Here is a 17,584-nt window from a genome sequence, read left to right on the forward strand (position 1 = left end):
GGATTTATTCTGCAGAAGTAACATGGGTCATTGGCAGGATAAACATTACTGTTTATTTCCACAAATTTGCCTGATCCTTGGCTAGAAAGAAATATTGTGAAATATCTTTGTACAATAGGTTTTCTAGTTATTGCCAGCTGTCTGGCACCATAATGCACTTTCACTTTCCACTGAAATAGCATTGTTAATTGCGTGTGTATAATAAATTGCGTAGTGTGTGCTGATGTAAATATATTTGCTTATATATAGTTATATTTGGATATATATATATATATATATATATTTTTTTTTTTTTGACACCTAACCTTGAATAGATTATTTACTAAGCTCCGAATACCCGAAATTCCCCGAAATCCAAAAAATTCATCATTTTTTTGTGTTATAATAGGCTTTTAAAAAAAATTACGAATTTTTCAGGAATTTATTAAACCCCGAGGGCTAAAAAGCCAGAATATAAAAACACAGCATCTCAAACCTGTCGAGGTTGCATAAAAGTCAATGGGAACAGTCCCATTGATTTTTGTTTGTGGCAGGGGTTTCGGGCAATTTCACAATGTTTTCGGAGCTTTCGGATGAAAACTCCGAAAAATTTCGGGGAAAATTCATGAAAAAATCGTGGAAAGCTGAGTTTTTCCCACAAAGCATATTTTCAGGGAAAATGTAATAAAAAATAAGCGCTAAAAACCCGAGCGGCTTGGATCAGAATTTGTAGCAGGCAATATTGAGATAAATTCGGACCTTGATAAATAACCCCCTTAAACTTTGCAAGTCAAAATTTGAAGAACTGTCTGAGCATGCTGCGTCAGGCAGTTTCAGTTTACAATAGGAAGAGACTTGGTTTGTTTGAGATGCCATCTAAAGTACACTGTTAAAAAACTGCCCCATGTGCCATAAGCCTCAGACTGTCTTGTATAGTATGGATGTGTACATATAAATGTGTGTACATACTGTATCTATGTAACCCTGTCTTTCCAGCTAGTACAGGTAGAACATGGGTCATACTGGACCCTCTTATCCAGATAGGCTCTCGCTAACTGGAGGAGGCAATGAGAGGATGTTGTGCAACTACAACTCTCTGCTGCTGTGTAGAAGTAAAATAGGATGCTAGAGGTTCTTGCAAATCAAACAAAAGGGGATTTATTGAAATTACACCACAAAAGTAATACAGGTGTAATGTTCGTCAGATCGTCATATGTAGTTCCAAGTTATACTTTAAATTAGTATTTGTAGATATATAACAAAGACTCTCCTTGCAGACATCAACAGGTTTCAATGATCCTTAGCTAGAAAAGAATTTAACAACTGAATTTATTGCCTTTCTACCTACTAATGGGTTGCTTATTAACCCTGTTGATTCAGAGTAATATCTGACTCTTCCCTAAACATAATAATGGCCCTGTCACCAACTGGTGCTTTTTCCTGTGCAATATAGCAAACATATGTCCCTGTCCTTGTAAAGTAACTACTAAAACTGTTGTCCTTGTCTTATCCAGCCTCTTAGCATCTTACTAATCGGTCCCACCTCTCTCTTACAGTCTGTCTAAGGGCAATTTTGCAGAAAATATGTTGGATCACTGCATGTAAAACTCTTTATATGTGGTGATTTGGTACTTGGTGTTCCTTAAACTTGCAAATGTAAAGGTATTTTCTGGTGATTTGTTGACCAGTGATTTGCCATGAGCGATAGATCACTGCATATGTCATTGCCCTTAGGCTTATGGCAAATGGGAATTTTTCATCACTGGCATCAATAAAAGCCAGTTCAGATTCGTCTGTACTAGGTATGTGTGCACTGAGAGACACGTCTGTCAGCACACACAGCAGATTTTGTCTTGAAAATGCATATTTTAGTGTTTCTGTGTCAAAATCTGATCTGATCTGTGCTTTGCAGACAGGCTGATCCCATGCCTGTCAGTGCAAATATACACGGTACAGAAGGCAGCAGATCAGCTTTTCTCCATCAGTGTTTATATGCCAGCGCAGAATTTACTTGCGTGCAATTAGCCTCAAACTCTGCTTCTAGAATTCTCATGCTCTCAACTAACCGACAACTTCAATGCTAAAATCTCATGGCTCCCTGTTAAGTATAGGAAGTTGTAGCAGAATAACTTGATCTGATTCCACAGATTAAAAGGAAATAATGATAGTTTATTTTTGCTTGCGGAGACCAATTCCCCACGCCTTTAGGCTCCCAGTTTCATGCAGCCTCTCCGTCATCATTGTAGAGTGATCATTTCTGGGAATTGAAGTCCCTCTGCTTTCCATAGTGGGTGGTGCACAGATTTGCTTGAAGGCAGAGGGACTTCAAAACCCCCTGTTGTCAAAAGTGTAGACCTGAGGACTTTATGGAAATGTTTGGTGCTGATTTTTAATTACATATTTTAGACTCAATCGAATGCAGGTAAGATATTTTCCCTTTAATGAAACAAATTACAAGGGCATCACTTTAAAATTAAAGTGCTCATCTGCCCTTCTATTGCATTTCTAGGTTAAAAAATGACTTTTCTTCTTTCTCCAGAGAGGGGCAATAGTGAGTGAACCAGCTATTCAGGTGCGGAAAAGATGCAAAGGAATCCAAATATGGACAATTGAGAAACTGGAGAACAAACTTATTGACATGAGAGATGCATACCAGGAATGGAAAGAAAATCCTCAAGAGGTAAAGAAATCTAGCCATACTAATCATGGTGGGTAGTTTAGTCCTGCAGATATGAGTGGAAACAGTCCCAAATCAAACTAGAATTGGTGATTGACCAGTAAATGAGCAGGCTGCAAAACGAACTGATGGCTCTGGGGCCAAATGGTCAGATTTACCAAAATTGTCACTGGCTTAATATATCAGTAGGAATCCTCTTATGTCACAACAAAAAAAACTCCTGCCATGACCAGGGTCACAGGGGAACCCTGATTTTACACACACTATCTATTGCACTCACATGGAATTGTAAGCTTGTCAGAACTATAGATTCTAAGCACCTGTTTCCTTCACTTTATGCAGGATAAAAAGTTGCCTTCCAACTTGTGATTTTGTTTGGCATTATACCCCTTCACAACCCCCATCCTCCCGATATTTGTGTCATATTTGTAGTACGGATAGAGCCTGAAGATAACCGCGTGGGAGTCTAGAAGCAAAACTGCATTGTTTTAAGTGTACAGCAGCCTGTTTCAGAGAAGGTGAGGCAGATTATAGAAACTTGATTTTGTTTATCTTCCAGAACAAAAGGGTTTCTTTTAAGAAAGGTGACCCATTTTACGAAGCTCAAGAAAATCACAATCTTATTGGAGTGGCGAATGTGTTTCTAGAATGTCTGTTTTATGATGTAAAGCTGCAGTATGCTGTGCCGATCATCAGCCAACAGGGGGAGGTAAGAACCCAAGCAATTCACTTGATTCTGGTCATTGCTTACGTCTGACTGCCACAAAAACTGCTGACTAACGTTTGGTTGCATGAATCCCTAAATGTATAAATATAAATGTTAATATATCCTGGCTGTTATGTAAATGGTTTGGCTACAAAGTTGAAAGTTGTTAACGGCCAAAATGTGCCCCGTGCCTTTGATAGCTTTTTTTAATTTCCCATCCCCAACAAAATCTATTTAATGCTTTTTTTAAAATGTTTGCTGAACTCCCACTGCTGCAAGCAGAAGACACACTCAGCTAGAAATGTATATACTGTTTATATTGGTCCCAACCTATGTTGTAAGCATAGCTGGACAAACCATTTCTGTAGGATATTGAGACGGATGCATGAACAGACAGATGCATGAACAGACAGATACATGAACAGACAGATGCATGAACATGAGTGTCCTGTTACTGCCTCAGCAGTACTGATATATGTCACTGAGCAACCAATTAGCAACATTTAATAAAGGACACATGCCTATATGTATTATATTAGAAGTTAAAGGATAAGTAAACCTTTAAAATAAGTGAATGTAAAAATGATGATGATGCTATTCTAAGATATTTTGCAATGTGCATTCATTATTTATTTTGGTTTTATTCCAAGATATTAAAGGGATCCTGTCATCAGAAAAGAAGTTTTTTTTCAAAACACATCAGTTAATAGTGCTGCTCCAGCAGAATTCTGCACTGAAATCCATTTATCAAAAGAGCAAACAGATTTTTTTATATTCAATTTTGAAATCTGACATGGGGCTAGACATATTGTCAATTTCCCAGCTGCCCCAAGTCATGTGACTTGTGCCTGCACTTTAGGAGAGAAATGCTTTCTGGCAGGCTGCTGTTTTTCCTTCTCAATGTAACTGAATGTGTCTCAGTGAGACATGGGTTTTTACTATTGAGTGTTGTTCTTAGATCTACCAGGCAGCTGTTATCTTGTGTTAGGGAGCTGTTATCTGGTTACCTTCCCATTGTTCTTTTGTTTGGCTACTGGGGGGGGGAGGGGGGTAATATCACTGTAACTTGCAGTACAGCAGTAAAGAGTGATTGAAGTTTATCAGAGCACAAGTCACATGACTTGGGGCAGCTGGGAAATTGACAATATGTCTAGCCCCATGTCAGATTTCAAAATTAAATATTAAAAAATCTGTTTGCTCTTTTGAGAAATGGATTTCAGTGCAGAATTCTGCTGGAGCAGCACTATTAACTGATTCATTTTGAAAAAATTTTTTTTTCCCATGACAGTATCCCTTTAAGGGACTGTTAATATGAATGACTTTTGTTAAAACAGTGCCACCTGCTGGTCAGTTTCTGACCATTCTGGCCCCCAAGTAGTCAAGGAAGTTGTCAGGAGAAAGAAAGAGGCTGATGTTTTTCTACTTAGGAAAACCATTAAAAACCTTTCTCAAACCTTTCCTAAGCAGAACTTCAGAGCAGCTTCTTTCTCCTGACAACTTACTTGACTACCTGGTGGTCAGACTGGTTAGAAACTGACCTGCAGGTGGCGCTGTTCTAACAAAATTCATAAATGTTAACAGTACATGTATCCCTTAATATCTCAGAATAAAAACAAAATAAATAATGAATGTACATTGCAAAATATCTTAGAATAGCACCCTCATCATTTTTACATTCACTTATTTTAAAGGTTTACTTATCCTTTAAGTAGTCTAACATCTAAATTAGTTTATTTTAAATTTATATATATATATATATATATATATATATATATATATATATATCCCATATACAGCCATAGGGGAAGCCATTCTTATCGAATAGTGTAAAAAGGCACATATTTTTGTAGCAAATATAAACATGGGGGATGAAAAATGCTAATAACTTGCCTGTCCTCTCTTTAGGTCGCTGGTCGACTTCATGTAGAGGTGATGCGTGTAACTGGCGTGGTGCCTGAGTGTTTAGTAGGGGATGATTCCTCCGAGAACTCCAGTGAAAGTGGGAGCTTTGAAATAATTGACAATAGTGGTGAAATCATCCATAGGGCAAAAAAACTGACCTGCAGAGTGAGTAATTCTAATGTTTAAAATACATTCCTGTCTTTTTGGTGGTGGGTATTTATTTTCTATTTTTCTGGAAGTACATCAACTACAGAAATTCAATGAACTCCTACTCCTACTGTAGATTAGAGGCCTAGGGCACTGCAAGAAGTTGTATGTGCCATTGTCTGTGCGGGTTTCTACTGGGTACTCCTTTATACCCCAACACTGTAACATAACATAATAGGCTACTGTCACATTCATACTGTGTGTAAATGTGTTATGAACCGTAGATTGTAAACTTCACTTTTGTAAATGCAGAAACTAGGTTGAGGGTCCAGAAAAGTTTTAACTATTCACCATGTAAATGAAGAGGCCCAGATGCCACACTCTGAGCTTTCAGCACAGGGAGCAGATTAGACCAAATATCTGTAGAGCAAGCAGTAAAGGCATTCTTCCACCAGGCGTATAAAAACAAGGAGAGACTTTATTTATATCATATCTCTACTTTTTATATACCTGGTGGAAGATTGCCTTTATTGCGTTCCTGCTCTACAGATATTCAGTCACTAATGTAAATGATGCATAAACTCTGTAAATCTCCATGTGTTTTGCACTGGGGCTTTAATAATGAAGCAAAACCAATTGCAAACCCTTCTAATTTTATGTACTTCACTAGCAAGCGATTCATCTATTTAAGATCATCTGGGTTGCATGCTGTTAAAATACACATTTCTGTTAATACTGAAGACGTCATTAATCCATCAAATTTGTAACCTTTTTAAGTTAATTGTAAATGTTGATTACTGAACTAAAAAAAAGCTTTATTAATATTGTGTAAGGAAAAAGCCCATCTCGGAGTACTGAACTAAGGTAAATGTCAAAACAGTAAGGGATCCGCACTCATAGGTCTTGTGATACAAAAAAATGGTGTTCATTCAACGTTTTGGCTCTTAGACGTGAACCGTCATCAGGAAGTTCTCACATCTAAGAGCCGAATTGTTGAATAAACACCATTTTTTTGTATCACAAGACCTATGAGTGCGGATTAGGGTTGGGCGAATTTTACCTGTTTCGCTTCGCCAAAAATTCGCCACCAGCAATATGTTGCCTGACGCCCATTAAAGGGCATCAAAAAAATGCTGCTAATTTTATTTAGGCACGTTATTTTTTTTTTTACGCCCGCCGCCATACAAGTCTATGGGCGTCATTTTTGCTGCGAAACAAGGCGAAAAAATTCGCCCATCCCTAGTGCTCCAGCACCTAGGCAATTTATCTGTGATCTCTGTGCACCGGCCCAGTGAATTATTTATATATATATATATATATATATATATATATATATATATATATATATATATATATATATATATATATATATATATACACACAGTATATATAAAATTGTTTGAATATAAGAATGCACTCTGGGATTTAAATAAAGTCTTCTTTATTTATTCCAACATTTAAAAGAAACCTGTTTCTTTTAAATGTTGGAATAAATAAAGAAGATTTTATTTAAATCCCAGTGTGCATTCTTATATTCAAACAATTCTATACAACTGGCGAGGAATAGCACCTGGGTCTGATGGATATTCGCATGGGAGTGCTTAAACCTAAGGAATTTGTATATATATATATATATATATTTATATTTATACTGTATATGTGTGTGTGTGTGTGTGTGTGGTCATTAAACTCCCTGGCCTTACAGCACATGAATCCCTTGGGCTGTTGCCTTAATCTTAAAGCATTCTGTATATACTCATTTAGAGCATTAAAAAACATTTCTATTTTTTATAACACTTTTCTTTTTCTGTAGGTAAGAATAAAAGAAGCAACTGGACTTCCCTTGAAACTGTCCAACTTTGTCTTCTGCCAGTATATGTTCTGGGACCAGCTTGAGCCTGCGGTTGCACCACCCATGGTCAATCCAGACATGCCGTCCCCTCGGACTGAAGATGTGCAGTTTACGGTTACATTTGCTCATGTTAAAGTAAGGTTTTAAAAAGTTCTTACAGGCTTCAAGCCTAAACTAAAGCTATACAAAAAAATTAGACATGCTACACATTGTTTTGTATTTCTATATCAGTCCAATGCTACCACATTCCTTTAGCAGTGATGATCTGTGCTTCTGGAGATGTCCCCAGTACCTTTCCATCTTCTTTTCTGCTCATTTACAGCACATGTTCTGGGCTGCTGTCACTAAGCTGATCTGAGGAGCCAACAATATAAAGGGTATAGATTAGTAATTAATACTGATTTACATTACATGGCCACATAATAACTAAATTAATAGCCTCACTTTCTTCAAATTTTCTGATAATTTCCACCAATACTTAAAGGAACAGTTCAGTGTACAAATAAAAACTGAGTGAATAGATTGTATGTGCAAAATAAAAAATGTTTCAAATATAGTTAGTTAACTAAAACTGTAATGTATAAAGGCTGAAGTGACTGGATGTGTAACATAACAAAACAGAACACAACTTCCTGCTTTTCAGCTCTCTAACTCTGAGTTAGTCAGCGACTTGAAGGGGGCGACATGGGACATAACTGTTTAGTGATTTTGCATGTTATGACCCGTGTGCCCCCCCTCAAGTCCTGATTGGTTATTGACTGGTAATGTTAGACATCCAGTCACCTATGCTAGACATCCAGTCACTTCAGCCTTTATACATTTCATTTTTTATATCAGAAACATTTTTTATTTTGCACAGCCTATTTACCCAGTTTTATTTTTACACTGAACTGTTCCTTTAAATTTGCCAACAGCAGCCCAGGGTACACTGCGCATGTGCAGTACCACTTGCAAGGAGATTCCTAACGATTCAAAATGATGAAAACTTTGAAGGCATGAATAATGTCTATTATGTTCAAGTACATTTCTGAAATGCATATTGTTTATCACTTCCATTGGCTGCTTTATACATTACATGTTGATGACGTATGTCATTGGCTTTTTGTATATTGATATAAACTAGCAACGAGATAAGTGATGAAGGTACTTTAGAACACATTGGTACCATTGATTATATCTACATTGTTTACACGCACTCCAGCAATATCTTTTTCTAACATAGGCGCTAGATTGCAAAGGATAGCAACCAACTTGAAAATGCGAAGTTGCGCTCAGGGAGGCGAACGGTAGCGAAGTTGCGCTAGCGTTAATTCGTCAAGCAAAGCGAAGTTACGCTAGTAATGCATACGGTGCAAATGGACTTGTATGTAGCAGCAAATACATTACACAAGCCTGGGAAACCTTAATAAAATAAAATAGAGTTGTTATTTTGCCCTACACATGTGCCCACTGTATAGTTTAGGTGCCATATGTAGGGGGGAAGGAGGGTACCCCCAAAAACATTTACAATCTTTTTCAGCCTATCACCCGTAAAAAAGGAAAAGACGCCACCGTTTTTGGGACTTAGAAAAAATTTCAACTTTTTTTGAAGCAATCCCTATCTACTCTTGCACTTCGCCTGGTCTGAGGTGGTGAAGGCAAGTCTGCGCAAGAGGTAACGTTCAGTAAATTCCGCAAGTTAGTGAATTAGCGTAGTTACGTCCCTTCGCCATAGCGCAACTTCACCTGGCATAAGGGTGCAAAGTAGCGCTAGTGTAGGTCCACTTTGCTAGTGAATTTACGCTAGAGCCCATTAGTAAATTGGCGAAGTAACGAAATGACGTCACACTGGCAAATCTGCACTAGCATTAGTCTCTTTGCGCTTTAGTGGATTTGCCCCAGTGTATAATATGGCTGCCTATGGATCTTTTCTAGATCTAATCCCATCCTCTCCACAGATGCGGAATCCAAAGCTGAATACAAGTAGTTGTTTTAAACCAAGCATAATTAACACCGTCTTTCTTTTTTAGGATTACGTGGTGCATATCACAGAAGAATTTTTAGAATTCATTTCTGAGGGAGCACTAGCGATAGAAGTGTGGGGTCACAGATGCGCTGGAAATGGCAGGTCTCTGTGGGAGATTGATTCTCTACATGCCAAATCTAGAACGTTACGGGACAGGTTTGTGTTTTTCTTCTTACTCACATATTTGGATTTTAAATCTATATTTGAAATTTAAAATCTGCCTTAAATAAAAATAAAACATGTGGCAAATCATGACCAAAATCATGGACATTTGAAAAATGAATATAGGAAAGAAACAGGAGTGAACACACAAGTTATTTAACTTGAAGCAATATCAAATTTAAAACAAATGCATAAACTTTTTTTGGCAACTTTTAGTGCTACCTCCAGCTTTATAGGATAACTAAACACCCCAATAAGAAAATCCCCTACCTGCTACCCTAGGTAGTCCCCCCTCCCTGCTCCCACAGCCACATAGTTAGTTACCCCTGAAAATGCCAGTAAGAGTTAGCTCACATATTGGTGCAGAATAAGTGCAGCGGAGCTCATGGGAGCCAACTTTCGGATCTCCAGTCTTGTTCTGTAAGTGAGCGCCGTATTGGCGCATGTGCAGTTGGAGCAGTCTTCCGATTTGTAGCAACTGTGCATGCGCCAAATGTCCTGGAAATTGCCGAAAGGAAGAGGACCCAAAGAAGATCAGAAATCTGTAAGATGGTGCCCATGACTCTGCTTCACTTACTCTGCACCGATACGTGAGCAAACTCTTAGTGGCAATTTCAGGGGTAACTATACGGGGGGAGCAGGGAGGGGGACTACCTAGGGCTGTAGTAAGAGGATTTTATTATTGGGAGGGTTTAGTTTTCCTAGTTAAAGTTCAATTTTTGTGTAATATGTTTTTGTAGCCAAAAATAAACATTATGAACATGCACTGATACTGTGTAATTAGTTCGAAGAAGCAAACTTTTTTTGGATTGCATCTAGGTGATCAATGATTTGTGACCAAAATATTGCGAAGACCATTGCTCCCATCCAGATGAAAATTGCACGAATAAAAGGGAGGGGACGGGGGGTGACAAATGTCAGCGGGCCTAGGGGTGCTCGCTATGTAAATCCGGGCCTGTATACTCCATGCACAAAGCAAAGTTGAATCATTCACCTCCTATATTTAACAGAGATTGATAATTAGGGTTCTACTAATTCATCCCATTTATCCTCATCTAAAGAACCTAGGTCCTGTTGCTACCACTTTACAGTAATTACTTTGAATGCATAAACCAAGGCAAGGCAAGATGTAAGGAACTCTAACTTTTCACTTAAAGGAGAATTAAACTCAACAGCAAACGATGCTGTGATGTACCGTGGCGGCCGCTCAGCTTTGTGACCGCTTGTAACTCTAATTCCAGTAGCTCTCACAGCATCAAGGTGTCTTTATCAAGATTTAAGGAATTGTTCAGTGTAAAAATAAAAACTATATAAATAGATAGGCTGTACAAAATAAAAATGTTTTCAGTATAGTTAGGCAAAATGTAATCTATAAAGGTTTGTTTGACTGAATTTCAACATAACAGCCAGAACCCAACTTTCTGCTTTGCAGCTCTCTTGGTTTCCTTTTATTCAGTGACTTTGAGGGGGGGCACATGGATCATAACTATTTGATTTTGAATCTGAGCTGAATGCTGAGGATCAATTGCAAACTCATTGAACAGTTATGTCCCATGTGGCCCCCCTTCAAGTCGCTGACTAACTCATAGTTAGAGAACTGCAAAGCAGGAGGTTGTATTCTGTTCTGTTATAGCAGACATTCGTTCACTTCAGACACTATAGATTACATTCTTGGCTAACTCGCTATATTAGAAACATTTTTTATTTTAAACAGCATGTCTATTTACACAGTTTTTATTTTTACACTGAACTGTTCCTTTAAATCTCCTCTCCCCCATCCTTAGGATCACCATTGTCTTCTCAATGCTTCTGATAGCACTAAGAGCATGGGTTCAGTAGATTTACTTCCAGCCACCAGATTTGCTTAGTTGGAAATGAAAAGAAATATTCTTCCTGCACGGTGCATGGAAATGTCTATGGTAAATACAGTAGGTGCTCTATGTATACACTAAGCACTCTCTGTGGGGATTGCTACTCAACCATGCCCGGCATATCTAGAACTTGTTTCACATATTTTATTTTTTAGGTGGAGTGAAGTAACCCGACGAATAGAAATATGGATTTCTATCTATGAGCTAAACGAAAATGGGGAATATACATCTGTAGAGCTGCATGAGGCTAAAGACGTGAACACTGGTGGGGTCTTTCAGCTGAGGCAGGTAAGCCACAATTTTTGTAAACTGGCAATGTTATTCCTACATTTTCTCTTTGCTAAACACTTTTGTTGTTGTTTAGGGCCATTCTCGAAGAATTCAAGTGACTGTGAAGCCCATGCAGAATTCTGGAACTTTACCGCTTATGGTTGAAGCAATCCTTTCAGTGTCTGTGGGCTGCATCACTGCTAGGTCAACAAAGCTTCAGAGGGGATTGGACAGTTATCAGGTAATGAATGGACATGACATGGAGTTTCAGAGCTGCAGAGTAGACATCAGAATGCTTGGTTTATAATGAAAGAACTGACTAACTTAAATTTCCCTCTGACCAGACTTCTGCTAAAAGAATGAAAAGCTATTACAGGATATATGTTGCAGTATTGGTACTCAAAGACATCATTTATAGACAAGACACACATACATGTGGGACTAAAAGAGGAAAAGACGATAGTAGGAAAGTAAAGCTCAATCTGTAAAAGCAGTGAGAACTAACCTTCCCTGTTCTTTTATATAAACTTTTGCAAAAACTGAATAGAATATAGAAATAAATCAGAACAAAGGATGATGCTGTAGATAATGAAAATAAGCAAAACAGAAAAGTTGCATGCCTTTGTATTGTTTGCTATGGGTAATGAGATCTGTGCAAATTTTGGGCTTTAAGGTCCCCATAGACGCAAAGATTTCTCTTGCCAAACGACCGATTTTAGTGAAGTCCGACAATTCCTTCGAAAATTATCGTGCGGTTAGTGGGATTCGAACGATCGAACATCTTACGATTTTTCGGCCGACATCTGTCAGGAAATTGATCGGCCAGGTTAAAAAATCTTTGTCGGCCCCAGTGCAATCTATCTATGTTTGCAGGGCCAAGCAGGCAGCTCCCCTTTGTTTTCCTGGCAATTTGGTCTTTTTAGTTGATGGACAATTCGTATGATCCGAGATAATCGTGGTCTCACCATCATGATCAGATCTTTTAAAAATCTCAACATCTATGGCCAGCTGTACTCTGTAATTGTTTATAGTTCACAACTAGTCATGTGTCTGATTTATTCATGAAATTTGTTCTTTTAGTTTGTGCATCTTGGCTTATTCATATAGATATATTGTACAATTAATAAATCATATTTATTGTGTTGTAAGAGCAATTTTTTAAAAAATATTTTTAAAAATGGTACTGTGCTTATCATTACTCATGTTCCCCTAATACATGTTTGTTTATTTCTGTTCATTCTGTGTTTTTTATTCTTGCTATGTGTGTCCTGTAACTTTTTATTTTGTGCCTGATTTGTTACCCCTGTCCTGTGCTTTGTTGTCTACTGAAAGATGAATGCATGTCCTGTTTACAAAGTTTATTTTTTCCTACCAGAAAAATGATGATGTTGGTGGTGATATGGATAGTTACCAGGTATTATGGCTGCTGCTGCTGCTACTGTAACTTGTCAATCCTGTGGCATGGAACCAAATTCTGTTCTATGCCAGAATGGGCAAGAGAAGGGTGGAAAATAAAGGGAAACTTAGACAAAGGACTGGGGTTGGGTGGGAGGTTGGCTTAAGATAACAAAATGAGGTTAGCACTAAATAAACGTTTCATTTGAGCATCATGTCAGACGGTACTGTTCTTGCACAACTGTCACTGAGCACAGCACATCGTAATAATATGTTTTGGTGCAAGGCCAGGTAAAACAACATAACCTAAATCAGTAATGTCCAACTTCTGTGCTACTGAGGGCCGGCATTTTTCTAGCCTATGTGATGGAGGGCTGATAATGGAAGCCAGTGTTGTCCATTCCCCATTTTAAACCACCCATTTAAACTACACCCATGTTATCTCAAGAACTTTTAAGACCATGTCCACATTAATGTTGGTAACACACCAAATAAACCAAATGGTTGGCACTCATTGCAGGCATATCACTCAGCAATCATATGTGAAAAATATAAGTCATACTTTTAAATATACCATAAACATTTAAATCCATATGTCGTCTCCTCCCCTGTGGATAACACAGCACCGCCACACCATATGGTTAAACACCTTAACAACAATTTCCAAATGCTAAGAACCCCCAGAAAAAATACTACCAGGTTCATGTCCCACAGGGTAAAGAGTAGGCCAGGCAGAGTATAGCACACACAGGGAGCATAGGACAGGCAGAGTATGGCACACACACAAGGAGCATAGAGAAGGCAGAATATGGCACACACAGGGAGCATAGGGAAGGCAGAGTATGGCACACACACACAGGGAGTATAGGGAAGGCAGAGTATGACACACACAGGGAGCAGAGGGAAGGCAGAATAGAGCAGGAGACAGGGAAAGCTATAGCTAATTTCAGTACTGATACATTATCAAGCTTACACAAGCTAAGGAAAGCAGGCAGACTTTCATGTTGGGGGGTCACACAAGGAGGAGGTCCGGCCTGACAGTTGAACAGCCCTGACCTAAATGATTCCCTCTCAGATACTGTGTTTGACTGCCATTTATTTTTATTATTCACTATTCCTTTGAAAGCATAAATATTAAAGGAATTGTTCAGTGTAAAAATAAAAACTGGGTAAATTGACAGGCTGTGCAAAATAAAAAATGTTTCTAATATAGTTAGTTAGGCAAAAATGTAATGTATAAAGGCTGGAGTGATTTGATGTATAACAAGTCAGTCAGGACACTACTGCCTGCTTTTCAGCTCTCTTGGTTTACACTGACTGGTTACCCTGGCTACCAGGCAGTAACCAATCAGAGACTTGAGGGGGGCCACATGGGTCATATCTGTTGCTTTTGAATCTGAGCTGAATGCTGAGGATCAATTACAAACTCACTGAACAGAAATGTACCATGTGGCCCCCCTTCAAGTCGCTGACTAACTCAGAGTTATAGAGCTGAAAAGCAGGAAGTTGGATTCTGGCTGTTTTATTAGACATCCAGTCACTCCAGCCTTTATATATTACATTTTTGGCTAACTAACTATATTAGAAACATTTTTTATTTTGCACAGCCTATCTATTTACCCAGTTTTTATTTTCACACTGAACTGTTCCTTTTAGGGAGTTATTGTAAAAACTAAGGGGGTTCTATAGCTTAAGCAATTAGTCATTGACTTGAGATTGACTTGCACAATTGGATAAATCATTTTAGAAAATTAATATATAATATAAATGTGGTGAAATCACAGTGCACTAACTTTTACTGTGTCTTTGTGCTTTCTGCTCCTTTCACCTTCACATACCAAACTTACTGATCAGCCGCATGGTGCATGAATGGGTTAATTTGCATGGAAGAGTTATTCATGGCTACATTTCAGCTGTGGCACTTTTGAGGCCAATATACGCAGTACTAATGGTGTATGAGCATTAACCTGTCTTTTGGAAATCTGCAGGAAAAGCAGAAGCCTCAGCACAATTCCAAACATTTGCCATTAAACTGTTTTCTGCTGTTCTCTAGTTTAACAGCAGTCCATTAGAAACAAATAGATTTTCAGATGTTCTGTATTTGTATTGTATCAGTGAATTAGTAACACATTTAAGACCATATGGACAAATATCTGTAATGACTGTAATAGTCTTTTTTTGTTCTTTTGTGAAGTTTATAGTACAGTGGTGTGAAAAACTATTTGCCCCCTTCCTGATTTCTTATTCTTTTGCATGTTTGTCACACAAAATGTTTCTGATCATCAAACACATTTAACTATTAGTCAAAGATAACACAAGTAAACACAAAATGCAGTTTTTAAATGAGGGTTTTTATTATTTAGGGAGTACATAGTATTCCTTGTCTAAAGAATAGCAGAAAACGGTTTAATGGCATCACTTGTTTCCTCTAGCACATTCGGGTGGCAGGTGGCAATGCATCAAGCACAAATTTGATATATTTTTTATTTTGTTTCGATCACCAGGAGGAGGATTTAAACTGTGTCCGTGAAAGGTGGTCTGACACGCTGATAAAGAGGAAGGAATACTTAGATGAACAGATACAGAAAATCATCAACAAACAAGGTAAAATGTGTAGCGATGCATGCAGTTATGTTTCACACTCAGAGCTCAGTACCCAAAAGCAGTTTTGTTTTTTTTCATGCAAAATGAAAGAAAATCTTCAACAAATTTCCGATATACACTGATTATTACTGTTTCAATGGTTATGCAGAAATGTAGTTGCAGGTGAAATCAGTGTATAAACAGGAGTAGTTCTCTTGGAGGTCTGCATGTCTCTGGATTACAACATTGCTTCAGGAGTCAATGCAAGGAATAGTGGCAAATTGTCAAAGTCAACTTTATTGTCATCTCAGCAGTATACGAATACAGTGACTTATTGTCATCTATTGTCATAAGGGCCTGTGGTTTCCAGGGGGCACAGCTGAGTGTGGCTTCTGAGAAACAATCTAATCTAATCTGCCTCTGGCCTGTAATGCAGAGAATATATTTAGCCAGACAGTGGGGCAAATTTACTAAAGGGTGAAGTGAAGGGTGAACATTCACCAGCGTGACATCATTTCGGGACTTCACCGATTTACTAACAGACACTGGTGAAGGAGTTAGACTCTAGCGGTACTTCGCTCCCTAACGCCATGCAAATTTTCACTCTGGCGAATGGACGTAACTACGCAAATTCACTAAGTTGCGGATTTTACTGAACGTTACCTCTTGCGCCAGACTTGCCTTCACCACCTCAGACCAGGCGAAGTGCAATAGAGCAGATAGGACTTCCTCCAAACATAGTCCCAAAAAATGCTGGCGACTTTTCAGTTTTTCAGGGTGATAGGCTGCAAAAGATCGTTAGGGTACCCATGTTCCCCCCTACATTTTCTTACATATGGCACATAAACTATACACTGGGCTCATGTGTAGGGCAATATAACAACTTTGTTTTATTTTATTAAGCTTCCCTGGGCTTGTGTTATGTAATGTATTTGCTGCAACATATACGTCCATTGAAATTGAACTTCCTGACGTACGCTACCGTAACTTTACTTTGCTTGCCGAACTTTACTTTGCTTGCCGAATTAATGCTAGCGAAACTTCGCCATCGCTCTGCGCCCTGGACGCAACTTTACATTTTTGTGAATTAGTGTTGTCCTGGCAAATTTTCACCTGAAACATTGTATCCAAAAGATGTGAGGGTCTCCAAAAATAAAGAAACAAATGTAAAAAGTAGAAAATTTATTAGGACATTGTCCTAATAAATTTTCTACTTTTTACATTTGTTTCTTTATTTTTGGAGACCCTCACATCTTTTGGATACAATGTTTTTGGTCTTTGCACCTTGGGACTGAGGTGAACTGTGAGTGTTTTCCTTCTTATCATTTTTCTATTATATTTTCTTGTATCTTTATGTATTTAATATTTATGTTGAGTGGTACCATAGATAACTTCTTTGTGGCAGTAGCACAAAACAAAGTATTTTAAAATTTTCACCTGGCCAAGTGTGGCGATGTGAGCGAACCCGTCACTGGCGAATTTCCGGAGGTTAATGAATTTGCCCCACTAGTGTTTTTAGTAGCAGTTTACAAATTATTCTACTAATGTAAATTGGAAAGTGATTTTTTTTTTTACTTTTTAGAAGGAGGACCCCTTTAAAGTCAGTCTATTTTTACAGTCCTCGCTTTAATTTCTTTTCACATACTTTCCATTTATTTCTAGCATTTTGGTTCAGCTTTTGCTTCTTCTTTTTTTTTTTTTTTTAGAGAAAAGCGAGGATGATATTGAGCGGGAAGCAAGGCTGGTGGAACAGTGGGTGGGGCTGACAGAAGAAAGGAATGCAGTACTTGTTCCTGCACCAGGAAGTGGCATCCCAGGGGCACCTGCAGACTGGTATGTAGAGGGATCAAGTCCTCTTTAGTATGTGCTGCTACAACGAGAAATTATATTTCATACTAATTATGATTCTTTTAAAACTTGACATGCTTTTTAAAGGGCAATTCTATTGGTCATAATTAAAGCTCTGCTTTTAGAGAGGAGACAGGTCTAAATAAACTTTTAGTGGCATTTTAAGTTCATACTAGGCCAAAATCAT

General features: G+C 38.1%; 1 protein-coding gene across 5 annotated transcripts in view; it reads left to right on the plus strand.

Moving 5' to 3' along the window:
• The window catches only part of LOC108704456 (kinesin-like protein KIF13A), a 118,997-nt gene that overhangs the window by 81,738 nt on the left and 19,675 nt on the right, over positions 1-17,584 (plus strand). For 3 of the 5 annotated variants that reach the window (XM_018241013.2, XM_018241016.2, XM_018241015.2), the window contains exons 19-28: positions 2,519-2,659; positions 3,216-3,365; positions 5,268-5,429; positions 7,225-7,398; positions 9,273-9,424; positions 11,457-11,589; positions 11,666-11,812; positions 12,947-12,985; positions 15,471-15,570; positions 17,256-17,382. In XM_018241013.2, coding sequence (XP_018096502.1) covers positions 2,519-2,659; positions 3,216-3,365; positions 5,268-5,429; positions 7,225-7,398; positions 9,273-9,424; positions 11,457-11,589; positions 11,666-11,812; positions 12,947-12,985; positions 15,471-15,570; positions 17,256-17,382 — 1,325 coding nt within the window. The remainder of the gene's footprint in view (positions 1-2,518; positions 2,660-3,215; positions 3,366-5,267; positions 5,430-7,224; positions 7,399-9,272; positions 9,425-11,456; positions 11,590-11,665; positions 11,813-12,946; positions 12,986-15,470; positions 15,571-17,255; positions 17,383-17,584) is intronic. The other 2 variants (XM_018241014.2, XM_018241018.2) reach the window with 1 other exon arrangement.

Source organism: Xenopus laevis, chromosome 6S (genome assembly GCF_017654675.1).
Source record: "Xenopus laevis strain J_2021 chromosome 6S, Xenopus_laevis_v10.1, whole genome shotgun sequence".
Lineage (NCBI taxonomy): Eukaryota > Metazoa > Chordata > Amphibia > Anura > Pipidae > Xenopus > Xenopus laevis.